Source organism: Tupaia chinensis, unplaced genomic scaffold (genome assembly GCF_000334495.1).
Source record: "Tupaia chinensis unplaced genomic scaffold, TupChi_1.0 Scaffold000367_1, whole genome shotgun sequence".
NCBI classification, from domain to species: Eukaryota; Metazoa; Chordata; class Mammalia; order Scandentia; family Tupaiidae; genus Tupaia; species Tupaia belangeri.
In genome coordinates, this window is record NW_006159864.1 from 388,482 (window position 1) to 410,163 (window position 21,682).

Consider the following 21,682-nt stretch of genomic DNA (forward strand, 5'->3'; position numbering starts at 1 on the left):
CCGTGGTTGACTACGTGGGAATCCAGCGACATAGCCATTATGCTAACTGCTGGTTCAAAAGTGATTTTTTTAAAAGAGGTTTTTGTTAAATGGGGTGCATGCACTCACCAGAAAGACAGAGAGAGACAGAGAGACAGAAAGCGAGAAATCACCCCCCTGGTGGGATGGCCATGCTGCAATCCCTTCTCTTCCATTTTCTTCTCGGGATCTTGGGCACACATGCACATGTGCCTAGCATGAGTTTTTAAGCCACCAGGTCCGGGACTTGAACCACGGTTGACTACATGGGAGTCCAGCGACATAGCCATTACGCCACCTGCTGGTCCCATAAAAAGGGATTTAATTTCCATAAATTGTACACTAAAGGCTCAATATAAGCTTAAGTGCCTTCTTGGCTGGCAAGAGAATGCCAGCAGATATATGGGTTATCTGACTAATACATGCCTACAGTTTATCCACACAAAATGAAATATCTAATAGCTTCCTACAAACACTTGGACAGATAAGCGTGCATTCTAATGCATAGCTTGTAAAATAAACAAAAATGCAATTTGAACAGAAATTAATTATTTACTTTCACAATCACAGTTCCAAATAGATTCTACCTCTTATAATGGCAATACGGTAGAAGACACTATTATCATCTATACAAGGCTAGATTCTATTCTGAAGAAAGGACAGAGAAAACATATATCTGTTTATTTGCATATATTCCATTTTTATCTTATCAAAAAGAGTCAACAAGCTGATGGCAATATATATATACATTTCTTTTTAGAGGGTTTTTTGCTATAGTACGCGTGCGCTTGCCAGACAGACAGAGAGAGACAGAGAGACAGAAAGCGAGAAATCACCCCCCAGGGGGGATGGTCACGCCGCAATCCCTTCTCCTCCATTCTCCTCTTGGGATCTTGGGCATGCACGCACACGTGCCCGGCGAGAGTTTTAAGCCACCGGGTCCAGGACGTGAACCGCGGTTGCCTACGTGGGAGTCCAGGGACATAGCCATTACGCTAACTGCTGGTCCCAAGCTGATGACAATATTTAACTAGCACGATGTAGGTATTGTCAGTGACATTTAATATACATTGTAATTAACATTTGGTCCTACTGAAAAACAGAGACTTGTAAAACAGTACCTTATACAAGTGTTGGATCTTGATGCCAGCCTCCAAACCAACAGGTTCAGCTTCAAAAAAATCAGTTTGCAGTAAAACAGATGGGCTTTGTTCTCTTTTCATTGTTGTTGGCTCCCCAAGCCAGTAGGATTTCTAAAACAACAAAATTATAATCATTATGATGTCACTGAAAAGTAAAATACTCTGAAAACTTGCAAACTCTGGCTCATTTCATTCTGGTATTGAGATGGGTTACAGCAGATAATTTGAAACTAAATTTCAAAACAAACGCCTTATAAAATAAATTCCTATGGTATAACCACATAGCTAATTGCTGTTTCAACTGTCACTGTCCAAGAAGAGAAACAAAATAAAATCCTCTCAAAATGGCACAGTGGGGGCCCACCAGGCGGTGTCGTGGTTAAGGTGCTGGACTCCCACATGGCCAACTGTGTTTCACGTCCTAGATCCAGTGACTTAAAAATCATACTGGGCACATACAAGTGCATGTCCAAAATTCCAAGAGGAGAATGGAAGAGAAGGAATTGTAGCATGGCCATCCCCCTTGGGAGATGATTTATCACTTTCCCTCTCTCCCTCTTTCTGTCTCTCTCTGGCAAGTGCACGTGCCTTGTGTGTTTGGGGGTAGGGTGGGGTGGAGGGGGACAAAGAGTGAAAAGCACACATTGCTCTGAGTCTGGTCCCTTTATTTAGATGTATAGTCTAAAGATCCCTGCAGAACCCAAGACCCTTTCAATGGATCAATGATGTCAAAATTATTTTCATGAAAATGGTTCAAAGCAGTCCAAAAAATGAGATCTGCTAAAACTGGCCCTAAAAGATACGTACATGGAGTTTCGGTTTCATCCCCTGCACATCTATCTGAAGTGATTGCTCAAGGACATCTTAACAATTTCCTAAGCCACTGGCACTATAACAAAGCTACCCTAAGTTACCACAAACTGCATATTGTTCACTGTAACCCAACATCTAGCCTATAGCTATGTTACTAGAATATGTGATGTATGAAACATCGGAAAGTAAGTCAGAAACTTGTGCAATTTTTGTAAATCAGTGGGATCTTGGGCACACACACACATGTGCCTGGCGTGAGTTCTAAGCCACTGGGTCCAGGACGTGAACCGTGGTTGACTACGTGGGAATCCAGCGACATAGCCATTATGCTAACTGCTGGTTCAAAAGTGATTTTTTTAAAAGAGGTTTTTGTTAAATGGGGTGCATGCACTCACCAGAAAGACAGAGAGAGACAGAGAGACAGAAAGCGAGAAATCACCCCCCTGGTGGGATGGCCATGCTGCAATCCCTTCTCTTCCATTTTCTTCTCGGGATCTTGGGCACACATGCACATGTGCCTAGCATGAGTTTTTAAACCACCAGGTCCGGGACTTGAACCACGGTTGACTACATGGGAGTCCAGCGACATAGCCATTACGCCACCTGCTGGTCCCATAAAAAGGGATTTAATTTCCATAAATTGTACACTAAAGGCTCAATATAAGCTTAAGTGCCTTCTTAACTGGCAAGAGAATGCCAGCAGATATATGGGTTATCTGACTAATACATGCCTACAGTTTATCCACACAAAATGAAATATCTAATAGCTTCCTACAAACACTTGGACAGATAAGCGTGCATTCTAATGCATAGCTTGTAAAATAAACAAAAATGCAATTTGAACAGAAATTAATTATAAACATTGACAATCACAGTTCCAAATAGATTCTACCTCTTATAATGGCAATACGGTAGAAGACACTATTATCATCTATACAAGGCTAGATTCTATTCTGAAGAAAGGACAGAGAAAACACATATCTGTTTATTTGCATATATTCCATTTTTATCTTATCAAAAAGAGTCAACAAGCTGATGGCAATATATATATACATTTTTTTTTAGAGGGTTTTTTGCTATAGTACGCGTGCGCTTGCCAGACAGACAGAGAGAGACAGAGAGACAGAAAGCGAGAAATCACCCCCCAGGGGGGATGGGCACGCCGCAATCCCTTCTCCTCCATTCTCCTCTTGGGATCTTGGGCATGCACGCACACGTGCCCGGCGAGAGTTTTAAGCCACCGGGTCCAGGACGTGAACCGCGGTTGCCTACGTGGGAGTCCAGGGACATAGCCATTACGCTAACTGCTGGTCCCAAGCTGATGACAATATTTAACTAGCACGATGTAGGTATTGTCAGTGACATTTAATATACATTGTAATTAACATTTGGTCCTACTGAAAAACAGAGACTTGTAAAACAGTACCTTATACAAGTGTTGGATCTTGATGCCAGCCTCCAAACCAACAGGTTCAGCTTCAAAAAAATCAGTTTGCAGTAAAACAGATGGGCTTTGTTCTCTTTTCGTTGTTGTTGGCTCCCCAAGCCAGTAGGATTTCTAAAACAACAAAATTATAATCATTATGATGTTACTGAAAAGTAAAATACTCTGAAAACTTGCAAACTCTGGCTCATTTCATTCTGGTATTGAGATGGGTTACAGCAGATAATTTGAAACTAAATTTCAAAACAAACGCCTTATAAAATAAATTCCTATGGTATAACCACATAGCTAATTGCTGTTTCAACTGTCACTGTCCAAGAAGAGAAACAAAATAAAATCCTCTCAAAATGGCACAGTGGGGGGCCAGCAGGCGGTGTCGTGGTTAAGGTGCTGGACTCCCACATGGCCAACCGTGTTTTACGTCCTAGATCCAGTGACTTAAAAATCATACTGGGCACATACAAGTGCATGTCCAAAATTCCAAGAGGAGAATGGAAGAGAAGGAATTGTAGCATGGCCATCCCCCTTGGGAGATGATTTATCCCTTTCCCTCTCTCCCTCTTTCTGTCTCTCTCTGGCAAGTGCACGTGCCTTGTGTGTTTGGGGGTAGGGTGGGGTGGAGGGGGACAAAGAGTGAAAAGCACACATTGCTCTGAGTCTGGTCCCTTTATTTAGATGTATAGTCTAAAGATCCCTGCAGAACCCAAGACCCTTTCAATGGATCAATGATGTCAAAATTATTTTCATGAAAATGGTTCAAAGCAGTCCAAAAAATGAGATCTGCTAAAACTGGCCCTAAAAGATACGTACATGGAGTTTCGGTTTCATCCCCTGCACATCTATCTGAAGTGATTGCTCAAGGACATCTTAACAATTTCCTAAGCCACTGGCACTATAACAAAGCTACCCTAAGTTACCACAAACTGCATATTGTTCACTGTAACCCAACATCTAGCCTATAGCTATGTTACTAGAATATGTGATGTATGAAACATCGGAAAGTAAGTCAGAAACTTGTGCAATTTTTGTAAATCAGTATGGGTTCTTAGGGAAAAGTGCACTTTTGCAATACCTTCCTTCTTCCCCCCTTTCCCTATCAAAATGAGGTAAAACACCCAATGCTACCATTCAGGAGCACTGGCTACAGCTTGTCCGTGCTTGATTTCCTTGCCCCCAGGTAGTCCTCCTCATGCTTCTGTCTTGAATAAACTATAATCTGTTTGTTGAGTTTGGGTCATACCTCTTTATTTCAAGTTGACAATTGTTAAAGATCTAGTCAAATGGCAAGATAAACCCATGGATATCATTGTAATAAATTAAGAAATGTCCACTAATTTTATTTCAGATTTCAAACTTCAATTGTCAGTAAACTATCATTAGTTGAGTTTTGGTAACATACCAAAGAACATCCAGATTTACTGAAAAGGCTACCAAGATACCCTTCCTTTTTTTAAGTATATATCCATGTAAGGTAAACTGTTCTTTATATATTTTAACCAAAACTACATCAAGTATATATCCATGTGAGGTCATCTGTTCTTTATATATTTTAACCAAAACTACATAATGCTACAGATAGAGAACAGAACCAGATATGAGGAATGAGTTGTCTTCTATTAAGCAGACATGAAAGATATTTACTAAAATGTAAAATGTATCTCCTTGCTAATTTTTTTAATTTGAAAAATACTTTTGCAATAATGTTATATAGTTCAACATGTAATGGATTTATTGGTGATTTTTAAAAATTAGTTACATTCCATAATTGCACATGTCTATAGTGCACAATGTGGTTTTCCAAAGCATATATGTAATAGATGAAAATCAAATTAAAGATATTCTAATATACATCATTTTCAACAGAAAACTTTTCATTCCTTTGTCTGTTAAGTCTTCCCTTTGCCTCTATGGCCCACCTTCTACCATTCACTTCCCTTCCTTACAGTCTACAATATCTACACTTACCCTTCCTACCTCTTTAGGTTTTTTTTCATTTCTGCCATAGAGTGCAGATGTACAAAAATACTCATCATCTCTTATCATAAGGGAAATGCAAATCAAAACCACATTGTGATACCATTTAACCCCAGAGAGAATGGCTATGATCAAAAAAATAAAGAACAAGTGCTGGAGAACCTGTGGTGAATAGAAAAATCCTCTTACTCTGTTGGTGGGAATGTAACTGAACACAACCACTGTAGAAAACAATATGGAGGTTCCTCAAAAACCTATGAACAGAGCTGCCATACACCCTAGCATTCCCATTCCTTGGTATTTACTCAAAGGCTAGGAAAATACTCGGTTGGAGAGACACTTGCATATCTATGTTACTGCAACATTATTCACAATTGTTAAGACATGGAACCAAACTAAATGTCCAAGAACTGATGACTGGATTGGAAAAATATGGCACATGTATACTATGGAAGACTACTCAGCCATAAGGAACAATGAGACCCTATCATTTGATTTGAAGTAGCTGCACATAAAAGGTTTAATGCTAAGTCAGTAAGTTAGATTCTGAAAGACTTGCACTGTATATCCCTGCTCAATATATTAGTGATATTTTAAAATAAATTAGTATTTAAAATGGTATCAGTTTTAACTGCTAATCTGGTAAATACTGGTAGACATAAATCACATTAACCAAAGCTCATTTAGACATTCAGTAAACTTTAAGAGTGTAAAGGAGGGGGCTGGGAGGTGATGTGATGGTTAAAGACGCTGGATTCCCACATGGCCAATTGTGGTTCAAGTCCCAGACCTGATGACTTGTTTTCTCACTTTTCCCTTCTCTCTCTGGCCAAATTAAAGAAATAATAATAACAAATGGAATTAAATCAATCAATCAATAAGTAAATCTTTAAAAAAAAAAAAAAAGAGTATAAAGGAGTCCTGAAACTAAAAAGTTTGGATACCACTGCTTTGGACCACAGAATGATAGAGAAATTAAAAATTGGGACCAGCAGTTAGCGTAATGGCTAGGTCGCTGGACTCTCATGTAGTCGACCGTGGTTCGCATCCCAGACCTGGTGGCTTAAAACTCACGCTGGGCACGTGTGCATGTGTGCTCAAGATCCCAAGAGGAGAATGGAGAAGAAGGGACTGCGGGGGGGCCATCCCCCTGGGGGGTGATTTATCACTTTCTGTCTCTCTGTCTCTCTCTGTCTGGCAAGCGCACGCACCCTATAGCAAAACATCTCCAAAAAAAAAAAGATTAAAAATTAAGTCTAAGGGCCAGTCAGTGGTGCACCAGTAGCACAACCCTCTGTGATGCTATTAATATAGCACTAGACCAGAATGGCAAGGTCCTTGGTTTGTATCCCAAGACTTCCATGTGATAACCAGGTATCTGAGGGCTTATGAGCTGGGCTGGCAGGCTGGGAATAAGTTGGAGCATGAAAACCTGTTGGGTTTCATGCTCTGTCTAATGGAAAAAAAGAAAAAGAAGAAAATTTTTTAAAGTAGAGGCCAATATGCAGATGCTCCTCACTCTAATGTGATGGTTTTAAGTAACCTAGGCTAATAGTGGAAAGAAAGCGGATGATGATAGACAAGATAGACATAATTTATTCCCTACTCAGTAGGATCTGAAGACCACACACACATTTATGCATATGGGATTTCTTTTGCAGAAAACCATTTGACTCTATTATATCTAACACTAGTTAACTTACAATGGCTACATATTAGTACGGTAGGGGTGAGGCACCATGGGGAGGTTGTTAGAGGTAATGAAGTGTACACTTCTGCAAACGAGGTACATAAGGACTGACGATCTCTCAGTAACAGAAGCATTAGAACTTACCTGCAGGAAGAAATACCATGGTTTGGGCACACCATACTTCCCTGGAAAGACAGCTTCTACATACCAGGTTACAAGGCAGTACAAGAAAGCATCAAATAAAAACATCCCTGTAACATGGGCCAGAGTTATGTTATCATCTGGGCTCACTGGTGAAAGGAAGTTATTCCACTTAGCACCAAGCCCTGAAATATAAGAGGAGAGAGTTCAATGCCCACTATGACTAGAACAAAATTACCCTGCTGCTTAATAATTAATGAATTAATGTGAAAAAATGCACTGGTATTTCTGGAAACTGGTACTGTCTATTTGTTATGGATGTATACCTTTAAACTAAAATTGTCAGGAGGCAAATGAAATAAATGACATAAGGAGCCTCTTCCTATAGTCAAACCCAGGAGGAAGTCAACAGTGACAAACAAAAAACAATAAAAAAAAGTCTAAATAAGTCTTAAAGCAGTAAACAGATCTATAGGTTGAGATAGCAGTCCTATCCTTTCATTCTCTCTCATGCTAATCTTCACTGAACTAACCAGGAAGACATATGAATTTGGAAATATATTCATCAACAACAAAAATACGGTTCATACTCAATATGTTTCTTACACAGTGACACAGATAAGCAGTGCTGTAACTATTCTGAGTATTACTTAACTAAGCAAGTGAATAAATATACAGCCAGGTTTCTCATGGTTGGAAAAGAAGATAAAAAGTGGAATAAGGGGACCAGCAGTTGGCATAATGGCCGTCACTGTACTCCCATGTTGTCGACCACAGATTGAGTCCCGGACCAGGTGGCTTAAACTCACGTCAGGCACGTGTGCGTGCGTGTCCAAGACCCCGAGAAGAGAATGGAGGAGAAGGGATTACGGCATGGCCATCCCCCCTGGAGGGTGATTTCTCGCTTTCTATCTCTCTGTCTCTCTCTCTTTCTGGCGAGCGCATGCACTCTATACCAAAAACCTCTCCCCCCCAAAAAAAAGAAAGTAAAAAAAAAAAAATGTGGAATGAGGGAAAACAGAGAAGAGCAGCCCTTTATGTTGGGTTGAAATTATACCTACAGGATTATTTCATATGAAGCAGTAGCACCAGGGTGTCTCAACCTCGTCACTTTGTCACTACTAACATTTAGAGCTGGATAATTTGTATCTTGTTGTCCCATACTTTCTAGGATATATAATAGCCTCTACCCATTTAATAGAAGTAGCACTGCTCGGTCATGACAATTAAAAATCTCCACACTGTGATTGTCCCCTGCATGGCAAACGACTCCCCAGATAAGACCACTGATAGAGATAAAACACATGCATACATACAAGGAAACTTCAAACATTTGTGGGAAAATGAAATTAAAGTATGATTTTATTTTGGTGCAAAAAATATTCTGAAATCTACATAGTTTTCTCATGACACACATTTTCCACAAACTTTTGAAAACCTATCATATGTATATTTTTTACATTTACATGTACATATTTGCATGTATATCTGTGTATGTAGTATATATATACATATAGTGAATATACATAATTTTATGGTAAAGAAATACTATAATCCAAGAAAAACAGTTTAAAAGCAAAAAATCAACCCTCACTGCCTTACTATTAACCCAACATCCCCTGCATTTTTTTTTCTGGAAATAAAATCACCAAAGGCATTTTTTACAAAGGAAAGACTTACCCTTCAATTCCATCTTGCATATTAAATCACTCCCTATACCAAGTGCAATAATTGAAATGAGACAGGAAGCCAGTTTCTCTGTAAGGCTCATTACTTCATACCTGAGAACGACGATTAAATACGGAAAGAAGGAGAGAAAAAAGAGGAGACCCCCAATAGCAATAGCCATAGAAGCTGAAAGTAAGAAGGACAATATACAGTCAGTTTACACAAGGTACAAAACTTGAAATAGAAATATCCTCATTTTACTATAAATGAAAGCACTACAGAAGAGAAACTGTTTTGTTCACCACTGTATCACTAACTAGTGGTTAGCACCAGGCCTAAAACAGAGTGGGTGCTTGATAAATACTTTTTTGAATGAATGGTAAAAAAAAGAAACTTTTCTGGCATTTATATTCCTTCTTATTCAATTATTGTAAATATTCATACATTTAAAGAAGGATTTAGCCTTATATTTATAAACAGTTTCTTTTTTATTTATGACTATTCAGCCTAACAAGCAATAAATATACAATACCACTATTCACATTATATGAATATACCTCTACTGTTTTATTTTGGGATTTGGGTTAACAAAAACTGAAAAACTTGATGGTATTTTTATAAGTACTTCTAGCTTTATTTATGATTCTTCAAAATTATTTATGATACTTTATAAAAGAATCCCTAAAATACATAGACAAAGCAACATTATAAAGAAATGACTGGTCTAAGGTGTAATATATCATAGCAACTGCATTATTTCAGATCAATGAGAACACAAACATTTTAGACAAATTATTTTAAGTATGTTTAAAGCATTGTAGAACTTATAATAGGGTCAAGGGGCTTAGGGAAATAAAACTTGAGCTTGAGACGTGCTAAAGGAAAGAAGCCATGATTAATAACCCAAACTTTTAGTTAGGACCTAGAAAGGCCACGTTTAGAAGATATCAAAACTAGATCATATGAATTAATTCAGTTTGCCAGGGGGCATATGTACTCATCTAGACAGACAGACAGAGAGGTAGAGGGGAGAAAGCACTCCCCAGTGGGGCAGAACTATGCTGCAATCCCTCTTCTTCCATTTCTCCACTCTGTCAGGATTTGTGCCATGCACCAACATGTACCCTACATGTTTTTCAAACCAGTGGTCAGAGATTCCAACAGCACAGTCAGCTATGTGTGATCCAGTTTCCCTAAATACAAGACCAGGACGCCAACCTATTGATCATCTTTAAATCATCCCAAATTTTTTTTGGATTAGGATTATCTGAGAATGCTAGTGTCCCTAACCTAAATGATTGACGACAGTAAAAGAAATTCTTCTTTTTAGAAAAAAAACCAATGATCATCCAGAGACTTTTCTTTCCATATACGACATTTTGCATTATATTAAAATTTACTACGAATACTTGGTTTTATGGGCTAACCCATATTCTCCCCAAATTCACATGTTAAAGCTCTAACCCTGGTACATCAGCATGTGACTGTATTTGGAGATAGGGCCTCAAAGAAGTGATTAAAATGAAGTCATTAGGTTTAGCCTTCATTCAAACTGACTTGTGTTCTTTTAAAAAGAGGGAATTCAGGCAGGCGACCTTGGCAAAGTAGTGGAGCCTTTCTGCAGAGGTAAAAGCATTAGCAAGAAAGAAAAGTATTGGGACAAAAGGCAGAGCTGGAGTCATCTGTACTGTTCCTTGGCCAAGAAAGGCCATTTCAGTCAAATATCTCATGCCCAACAGGGAGTTTCTGCAGTGCAACTGAGAACTTATGCAGATTGGCCGATTGATGCTGAAGTAACAGCCATAGTTTTTGGTCCTGGAGGATGTGTTGCTGCTATTAAAGCTGCTCAGTAACATGCAGGCTTTATCTCAGGGATGCAAGAGTAGTTCAACATACACAAAACAATAAATGTAATATATTACATTAACAGAAGGAAAGATAAAAACCATATGATCATATTAATTGGTGCAGAATAAACATTTAATAAAATGCAACTTTCTTTTATAATTAAAACCCTAAGCAAAATAGATTAAGAAGGAATAGCTCTCAACACAGCAAAAGCCATATATGATAAATCCACTGTAACAACATACTGAATAATGTTCCACTAAAAAATGGAAGAAGGTAAGGCTGCCCTCTTTCTCTACTTCTTTTCAACATAATGCTGAAAGTTCTAGCCAATGCAATCAGACAAGAGAGTCAAATAAAAGGCATTCAAATAGGAAAAGAAGAAGCAAATGGTCCTTATCTACAGATGACATGATTACATAGAACACCCAAAAGAACCATGAACAAACTCCTAGAAGTGATAAATAAATTCAGTAAAGTGGCAGTTTACAAAATTAATATACAAAAATCAACACCATTTTTGAATCAGCAGATAGTATTATGGTTACATTGCTGGGCTTCCATGTAGTCAACCAAAGTTGGGTCCTGGAGTCAGTGGTTTAAAACTCATACTGCACACATGTGCTTGCATGCCCAAAATCTCAAGAGGAGAATGGCAGACAACGGATTTTAATATAATCAAAATGTCAATTTTACCCAAATTAATTTACAGACTCAATGTGATTCTGATCAAATTACCAGTGACATTCTTCACAGAAAGAAAGAATCATAAAATTTATCTGGAATTATAAAAGGCCTTGTGTCACCAAAGCAATACTATTCAAAAAGAGTAAAGTAAGGGGTATCTCACAACCTGACCTCCAAATACATTACAAAGCTGTGATAATCAAAACAGCATGGTACTCACACAAACACAGACACACAGATCAATGGAACAGAACAGAAATAAACCCCAAAACATACAACAAATCAATTTTTGACAAATAGCATGAGACAACTCAGTGGAGAAAATAAGTCTTTTTAGCAAATGGTGCTGGAAAAACTGGACATACAGAAAAATGAGAGACCGTTATCTCTCACCATTAATGAAAACCAACTAAAAATGGATCAAAGTTCAAAATATAAAGCATCAAACTATAGTAACCTGTGGAAAACACAGAGGAAATACTTGAACATATTGCTTTAGACAGATTTCTTAAATGAGACCCCCATAGCATAAATCCAAAAACAGACAAGTGGGATTATCTCAAACTAAAAAGCTTCTGCACAGCAAACAATAAATATAATGAAGAGACAACCTTCAGAATAGGAGAAACATTTGCAACTTTCCTTGGGTCCTAGGAAATTCCATTTATTCTCATGTGTTTTTGAGAACATTAACATTTATTTTATTATTATTAATTGTACATATTCTCACATTTATGATATATTTCATAACATAAATCAATATAAAAGGCATCTATTGAAAAATAATAGGATAATACCAATTCATATAAAGGTTTTTCCATAGAGAATACAGGTAGTTTTATTATTTAGTCAAAAAAAGACAATTAAAATAGGACTCACAACAAACAAAACACTTTAGCTATGCAAGTAGATGGCTAGGAGAATAAAGCATTTAAATAATTTACAAAATTTTATATCAATTCACCAGTATTTTGCTATAACTTAGAATTTTGATTTGATGATTGTATCACTAATGTCCTTCTCACATAAAACACTTAATATTTTGGTGAATTTCAAGTAAGGCAAGAAATTGCTATTTCTTCTGTGGGGCCCATTTATTCACCTTTAACTATTAAAATAAGGGTAGTTCTTTGAGATCCTACTTTTCTTTGAGGTGTCATCTTAAATATCCTTCATCAGGATCTAGGCTTATCTTGGCTCCCTGAATTCTGTCAAAAGAAAACCTCAGAATTTCTGGTGTTCAGCTGAAAATTCCAAGACAAAAGCCAGCTTTGGCTTTCAACCATCTCCCACTTAGGTGCTATGACTATGTATACTTGGACCAAGCCACTCCACCAGTGTTTATAAACCGAAAAGATTTTTTAAAATATTTCATAACTATCACAGTTGTTTTAGCCAGATAGATCATCCAATGATATTTACCTACTTTGCATGGCTTTTCAGCATATCACTTTCAGTGTTACTTTGGCATAATAACATTCTCTACCCATAGTTTTACTGTATTGTAAGGTAGGTAGAAGGTATGACTCTAATTTGTAAGAGTCAACAATTGATAGCAGTGTTAGTGCTGAAAGCAATAAAAATAAGTATGAAATATAAACTTGCTTTAGAAGTTGTCTTATGGTACTTGTGCCCTAAATGATTGAGAGAAGTTAATATTCTAATTGATTAGCACATAAGAAAGCTATAAGGACTAGCAGAGCATATGGTGATTAAGACACTAGATCCCACATGGCCAACTACATGGTTCAAGTCTAGGACCCAGCAATCTGAAAATCACACCAGTCACACATATGTATGTGTGTGTGTGTGTGTGTGTCCAAAATCAAAATCAAAAGAGAAAAATGGAGGGCAGGGATTGTGGCATGGTCATGGTCATCCCCCACAGAGAATGATCTCATTTTCCCTCTCTCTCAGAGCACAGGACCTATGGCAAAGATCTAAAAAAAAAAAAAAAAAAAAAAAAGGGAATTTTATTTTTTTAATAAGTGATAATAGACAATGATACTAGTGAAGTATCTCTACAAATTCCTCAACTAATACAGTCTGAATTTACCTAGCTACACATCCTCTTTACATGTAAGACACAAAAGGCAAGGAAAAAAACTCTCTGTATATGTTATATTTGACACTGTTCCAGACAAATAGTAAGTGATACCAAGACTTCAATGAGTACATGAATGAATGAATGTTTACATGTGATCCATCTTAATGTCCTACCCCATATGATCCTATCTTAGTTTTTATCCTCTTTTCAAATGTATCCTATGCCATATTAATTTTTATGTATCTTTCCATTTTCTCTCAAACTATTTCACATGTATATGATTTATGTCATCTTTAGGACATAAGTAGAGGCTATATAGGAAGTAGAAGCTTCAGAAGGAGCTTCTAAGTAGACCCCCTCCTTCAGTCAATTAAACACAGAATCTTTCATGGAAGGAGTCTTAGACTCACCTTTACTGAAGAATGTTGTAATCATAAAGCCAAAAGATACTAAGGAGATGGCAAAACACAGAAAAAAGATGGCGACGAGTATCGGGTCACTGTGTTCTAAGACTTTCTCATTTACAATCTAGCAAAATAATCAGGAAGCACGTTTAGTTACATCTGAAGTAGTGTTATAGAAAACCAAGAGAGATGAAGGAAAAAAAAAATCTCAAAACTTTGACTGGATTGAATGAGAGAGGTCACACTGCTCAGTGAGAAGGAACATTGGCTAAATAATTCTTTTTGCACAGAGGGCCCACCCATCTAGGTCTATTGCTTTGTTTACTGGTAGACTCAGCAGCTTCTGAATTTCCACAATAACAGTGAAAAACACATTTACTCTTATCCAAGTTACTCATTCAGCCCATACCAGGATCACTTTATCCCTCTCAAAGTTTAGCTGTAGATACTTGCCTTGAGAAACAAATAGATACTTGCCTTGAGAAACAAAACTGCACATAGTAAGCAGATGACAAATAGGTATAACAAAAAGTATGTAACAAAGTATGAAACCCAGAGCATAAAATTATTGAGTCCTGTCATGAGCTGGAACTCCTGTGGGAAAGTTAACACAAAATATTATAAAAAATATTTTGTAAGTTTTCAAAAAGCATTCACAAATATCATCTAATTTACACAACAACAACCGACATTGATTAAGTATTATGATTTCCATTTTACAAGGGAAAAAATCAAGGCTTAGAATTGTCAAGAGACCTAATCAAACTCATTCACCTAGTGAGTGATAGAGGTGTTCCAACACAGAATTTTGAGTTCAGGAATCTTTTCCCTAATATCTTATCAGATACAAGAAACACATAAAAATTCAAAACCCAAAAGGTAAGCGCACCTTTCCTTTTGCTATATTCTATCTCTGGGAAGTAATAAAAGAAGAAAGTAAATAAGCTTTACCTCAATTATAGATCAGAGTGGGAACCGACAAACTATAGCCCATGAGCCTATCCAACCTATCTCATATTTTTGTAAACAAAGCTTTATTGTCACACAGCCATGAGCATTCATTGTATTGTCTATGACCATGTTCATCCTACTAAGCTAATCTATACCAAACCTCTTCTAATTTTACAAATTAGAAAACTAGACCCAGAAGGGGTGAGCCACTTCTACAAAATTACATAGCAGCAAAACTCCCTGTTCTTTCTCTTCCTGCTCTGTCACGCTACCTCTATCTGTTTTTTAATTCAATTTTCCTTGGTTACCAGTGAAAAAGGAAAATCGCACAAATTAAATTTAGAAACGTTTATTCAAGCAAAGAAATAATTCATGAATTGTGTGGCACCTTGAGCCAAGAAGGTTCAGGAAGTTCCACCCAGCAATATCAGCACGTAGTATGTATAGACAGAAAAAGGAAGTGGTCTACAAAAACAACTTGATTGTCTACAACTCAGCATTTGCCTTACATAGACATGTTTTGGCAAGTCTACAACACATAACTGCCTGAACACACAGCTGCTATGATTGGTCAAGACTTGGCTATTTGTTACAAGAATATACGTTCAAGTTAGATTACAGTATGCTGTAATGAAAGCAGCTTTGGGCCAAATTTGATTTAATTTAACACAAGCACACATTGGAGACAGACCTGATTTGAATCCTGACTCCACCACTTACAGCAGAATGTCAGTTGTGTGCCTCAGTGCTCTTACCAATGAACATTTTTTTTTCATTTCTTTTTTTTTTCCTTCTTTTTTCTTTCCTTCTTATATATTTTTTTAAAATTTTCTGCTAGAGGGCAGGTGTGCTTGCCAGAGAGAGACAGAGAGAAGAGGAGAAAGCACTCCCATGGAGAATAGCTATCCCCTCTCCTCCATCCTTCTCTCCCTTCTGGATTTTGGGCATGCCTGGCATATTTCTCAAGCCACTGCTTTCAGGGCTCCAGCCATGCAGTCAGCCATGTGGGATCTGGCTGCCCTAACCACTGAGCCATAGAACCAATCCAACTTCTTCACCGTCATGTGATTATACAGGCATGCTTATGACTAATAATTCAATATTCTATATACATAGATATGTGTATTTTTATACTCATTATTTTACATTTCAAACAAAAAATTTAAAAATAAAATGAAAAACTAAATAATAATTTAGAATACCTGATTTAATTTTGTTATATGATCTAGATGCAAAAAGAAAAACTGTTAAATTGATTTCAGAGATTGCTAACCAGTTAGACAAGAGAAAGACAATCCAGTCAGATAAAACATAATAAAATAAAAATGCTTTAAATGAATCATTTTAGCTAAAGGAAAAGGGTTTAATATTAAATGAAACTAAGAAGAGGCAGAGGTTAAGAAAACCAGTGAGAAGACTTCTGAAATAGCTATTTGGTAGTGAAAAATAAATAAGAGCTTGAACAAGAAAAACAGCATTACCACAATGGAGGGAAAGAAGTAAATAAAACACATGGGAGAGCGAAACGCAGCAGCACTTACATTAGTTCACATATGCTGCACACAAAGGACAAAGAAAATAAAACTAATATTGATAAGTTACCTCGTATTTCCTGCGCATTAGCGAACAGTATCACACTGTAGCCAGTCTATTTTTACATTGCTATTGCAGCATACCCATTCACCAGTGCCAACGTATAGAAGTAATACGACTTTCCAGAAAAATCATTCCACAGGCCCAAAATGTAACAAAGAACATGAGATTACCTTTAATTTGTTTTCCTTTTCTGTCACAATGGTCTTGACGAGAGGAAGGTAATTTTGATAAAATATAAGTAAAGCTAAAAAATAAAAAAAAGTTGAAAATTCCCATATAAATTTGTCATGATAATAAGCAGGGTATGGAAATCTCTGAACAAAAATACTGGTATTTTCAAACACTTTTTCTGCAGTTATGTCATTATGGTATGTCATGATGGCCTTATCTACAGAATGCTGCACAGCCAGGAACCCTTCTTTGATGTACCCTAAGAAAGAGAACAGAGATTGTCAGGTCCAGCAAACTAAGAAACACCCAGGCAAAGAAAGAATGTAATTCAGGTAATTAAAAACTTTTGACTCAGAGAACAAAACCATTTCACAAACACCTTTTGTGATTTGTGACACAATGTATAATAATACATACCATGGAACTGTATTACTGACCTCCAAAACTATAACAGTCCATAAAAATGATTCCGTTGCTTTATGTAATCTTATCAGCCAAAATAAATGAAAATTCAAGCAAATATTAGACATTTTGCTATGGTTTGATTGTATGTGTCACACCAAAATTTGCATGAAGGTGGGGTCTTTGGGAAAGTGGTTAAATCATGAACACTCCATCCTCATGAATGAGATTGGTGTTCATATAAAAGAAGTTGAAGGAAATAGTCTAATAGTCTCTTTTGCTCTTTCCCCTTCTCCCATATAAGGATATGGCATTAGTTCCCTTCAGAGGATATAGCAACAAGCTATCATTTTAGAAACAGAGCAAGTCCATATTAGACACTGAATCTACTAGCATCTTGCTCTTGGACCCCTCAGCCTCCCTAACTGTGAGAAATAGCGTGCTGTCTAAAGAGTCATGATGCATTTTTCCATAGAAAAATATGTCATTAACTTTCTGATAACCCAATAAATTTCTATTATTTTAAAATTACCTAGTCTATGGTATTTTGTTATAGTCACTCAGAATGGACTGAGACAACTGTATACACTGACTATATGAAATAGAAATAAAACACAAAACATGAAGTTATATAATACCACTTACAACAGGATCAAAAGGATACAACACATAGTAATAAGCTTAATATAGTAATAAGCTTAACTGAAGAGATGAAAGACTTGTATAATATTAATATTATATAAGACATTTCCTAAAGAAACTAAAGAAGACACAAATTAGTGGAAAGACAATCTGTCTTCATGTATTGGAAGATTTAATACTATTACAATGTCCGTACTACTTAACGTGACATATAGATACAACATAATTCCTATCAAAATTCTGATGGCATTTTTTTGTCGTTGTTGCAGAAATAGAAATAATGTCTTAAAACCTATATGAAATCTCAAAGGAAACTGAATAACCAAAACAGTCAAGAAACAACAAAGCTGTCAGCCTCACACTTCCTGATTTCAACACCTATTATAAAGATACCATAACCAAGGGACCAGCAGATGGTAAAAAGTTTACATTTCTGAACTCCCACATAGTTGACCACAGTTTGAGTCCCAAACTTGGTGGCTTAAAACTCACACTGGTTGTGTGTGCGTGCATGCCCAAAACCCTGAGAGGAAATGGAGGAGAAAGAATTGTGGCGTGGCCATCTCCCTTGGAGAGTGATATTTTGCTTTCTGAGTCCGTCTCTCTGGTGAGCACATGTGCCCTATAGCAAAAATCTCTCTAGAAAAAGAAGAAACCATAACAAAAAAGTATGTCACTGGCATAAAAGTGACATATAGATCAAAGGAACAGAATAGAGAGCAAAGAAATAAACTCTGACGTATATGGCCAAATGATCTTCAGTCAGGATGCCAAGGGAAAAGGATAGTTTCTTCAACATGTGGTATTTAAAAACTGTATATCCTGATACAAAAGAATGAAGTTGGATCCTTACCTTACATTATACACAAAAGATAAATCAAAGGGAATTGAAGACCTATACATTAAAAAGAGAACAAAACAAAAAACTGGTAGATAAAACAAAGGGGAAAGCTTCATGACACAGGATTTGGTAATAATTCCTCAGATATGTCATCAAAAGCACAAACAACAAAAATGAAAATAGACAAATGGGACTACATTAAACTTAAAAACTTCTGTACAATGAAGGAAGAAATCAAAAGAGTAAAAAGGCAACCTATTGAATGGCAGAAAAATATGTGTATATTATATATCTCATAAGAGATTCATATGCAGACTGCATAGATAATTCCTACTACTCAGAAACTATAAATAAATAAAAAAGAGTGGAATAGAGATTTCTCAAAAAATACTTCTATAAAAGACCAATAAGCATATGAAAAGAAACCCTACAACACTAATCAGTAGGGAAATACCAATAAAAGCCATAATAGGATATCACCTCACAATTTTACCAAAAACAAAGAGAAAATAAGTATTGGTTAGAATGTGGAGAAACTAAAACTGTTACACACTGTTGGTGGGAATGTAAAATGGTGAAGCTGGTTCTTAATACAGTGGTTCTTAAAAAAATTAAAACTAGAATTACCACATGACCCAGTAATCTCTTTTCTTGATATACATCAGGAAGGATTAAAAACAAGATCTCAAAGAGGGATTTTCATACTGGTATTTATTACAGCATTATTCACAATAATCAAGAAATGGAAGCAACCTAAATGCCCATGAACAGATAAGTAAATAAACAAAATGTGACACGTACATACAATAGAATCTTACCCAGTCTTTAAAAAGTAAGAAATCCTACCATATGCTACGACAGTAATGAACCTAGAGGATGTTATGTCAAGTGAAATAAACTAGTTACAAAAAGATAAAAAGATAATAGTGCAAATACTTGTACCAGGTATCTAAAATAGTCCTCTGTCCTTCCAGTGCTCTCCCTCTCCCTTTTTTCTTTGGGAACTTACTAATTCTTTAAAACTCTTACTGTGACTACCTATATAAAGTTTATACAAATACAAATATTTATATCAGGTATCTTAAATAGTCAAACTCATAGAAGCAGAGAGTAGAATAATGGTTAGTAGGAGTGGGGGAGAGGGACAAATTGCAAGATGTTTAATGAATACACCATTTCAGTTATACAAGATAAAAATTGTCTAGAGATATGATGAACAACATTGTGCTTAAAGTTAACAATACTGTAGTGTGCATCTGAAAATTTGCTAAGAGGGAGCTCTCACATTAAATGTTCTTATCACAATAAAAAAAATTGTTTTTCACTTTTAAAATTACTGAGCTAATTCCACTTGGCCACTCCCTCCATGTTTGTTAGCTGATTTAATTGGCTAAAGTCCTAATAATTAGCATCATATAATTTTAGTTTTGAATAAAGAAACTTGACCAGAGTGTTTAAGATCATAATGCTACCAAATAATGGAGTCTAAGCAAAAAAAATCATCAGGTCACCTGTCTCCCAGCCACTATATTATGCCATTTACAAAGGAGAGTGTCTCTACATAATAATTTTTAATATTAACTTGCTAAACTATTATTAGATACTTATAATTTGTCTAACTATAATTAATACACTTTATTTAAAAAAAATAAAAAAATAACTTCCCTCTGAGGTTTACATTCTAATCAAGTAGTTCTAGGAGAACAACTCTCCTCTTTTTGGTTTTCAACTACTCTTTTTCTCTCAGATCATGACATTTTCTAATATCTTATCCCCACAGAGTACATTTAAGATGCAGCACATTTATTTTTTTAAAAGGCCAGCTTAAGAAACCATTAAAGTGCTGGGGCCAGGAGGTGGCATGGTGGTTAAGGAGCTGGAATTCCCATATGGCAAACCATGGTTCGAGTCCTGGACCTGGTGGTTTCTCACCCCCCCCACCCCCGACCCCTGTCTTTCTCTGGCAAAACTCATGTGAAAAAATAATAATAAATTAATAAAATAATTCTTAAAAAAAAAGAAACCATTAAAGTGAAGAGAAAACCCATAAATTGAGAGAAGATATTTGTACACTGTTGTAACTTTTGATTCAAAATGTTTTTGAAAAAAATAACAAGATACCACAAAATCCCACCACTCTAGCAACTATCCCAATTTTTGTACAGATTCATACATATTTTCCATAGCAACATATATGTATAGTATGTATAAATACATATATATATATACACATATAAACACATACATATATATTAATCAAGGCTGATGATTATTTTTAATAGCTACATCATAGTCTTTCAAACTGACAGATCATATTCTTAACCATATTCTTATTACAGACTGGTTTGAGTACTTCCAATTTTTAATGACAATGATAATTGCACATAGTACTTGTCTTCCGTTAAATAATTTCTTAAAGAAATTTCTCAAAAGTGCTAGCTAACTTAAAGCCCTTATTTGTGGGTACATTTTTTCTTCAAGATTAATTCGCACAATTGAAAAAGAATTTAAAGGACCAGCAGTTGGCATAATGGCTATGTCGCTGGATTCCCATGTAATTGACGACGGTTCGAGTCCTGGACCCAGTGGCTTAAACTCATACCAGGCACGTGTTCATGCATATGCATGCCCAGGATCCTGAGAGGAGAATGGAGGAGAAGGGATTGTGGCTTGGCCATCCCCCCTGGGAATGATTTCTCACTTTCTGTCTCTCTGTTTTTCTGGTGAGCACCTATGTCCTATCGCAAAAACCTCTCAAAAAAAAAAGAAAAGAAAAAAAATAATTTAAAATGATCATTCTACAATAAAAAAATCAATTAACTCAAATAGTTCATATTACTATATGAAAATGCATCTACTGGGACCAGCAGTTAGCATAATGGCTATGTCACTGAACTCCCATGTAGCTGTCAGTGGTTGGAGTCCCAGACCCAGTGGCTTAAACTCACGCCGGGCGCATATGTGTGCGTGCCCAAGATCCCAAGAGGTGAATGGAGAAGAAGGGATTGCAGCGTGGCCATCCCCCATGGGGAGTGATTTCTCACTTTCTGTCTCTCTCTGTCTTTCTGGCGAGCTCATGTGCCCTATAGCAAAAACCTCTCAAAAAATAAAAAGAAAGAAGAAAGAAAGAAAGAAAGAAAGAAAGAAAGAAAGAAAGAAAGAAAGAAAGAAAGAAAGAAAGAAAGAAAATGCATCTATTAAGT

General features: G+C 36.4%; 1 protein-coding gene across 1 annotated transcript in view; it reads right to left on the reverse strand.

The window, feature by feature from the left end:
- Positions 1-21,682, reverse strand: part of LOC102468483 (ATP-binding cassette sub-family A member 3-like) — a 130,737-nt gene that overhangs the window by 87,966 nt on the left and 21,089 nt on the right. The window contains exons 6-11 of the mRNA XM_006153268.1: positions 16,594-16,853; positions 14,354-14,470; positions 13,883-14,000; positions 8,903-9,076; positions 7,226-7,407; positions 3,400-3,531 (exon numbers count right to left, since the gene is read on the reverse strand). Of these exons, the coding sequence (XP_006153330.1) occupies positions 3,400-3,531; positions 7,226-7,407; positions 8,903-9,076; positions 13,883-14,000; positions 14,354-14,470; positions 16,594-16,853 (983 nt within the window). The remainder of the gene's footprint in view (positions 1-3,399; positions 3,532-7,225; positions 7,408-8,902; positions 9,077-13,882; positions 14,001-14,353; positions 14,471-16,593; positions 16,854-21,682) is intronic.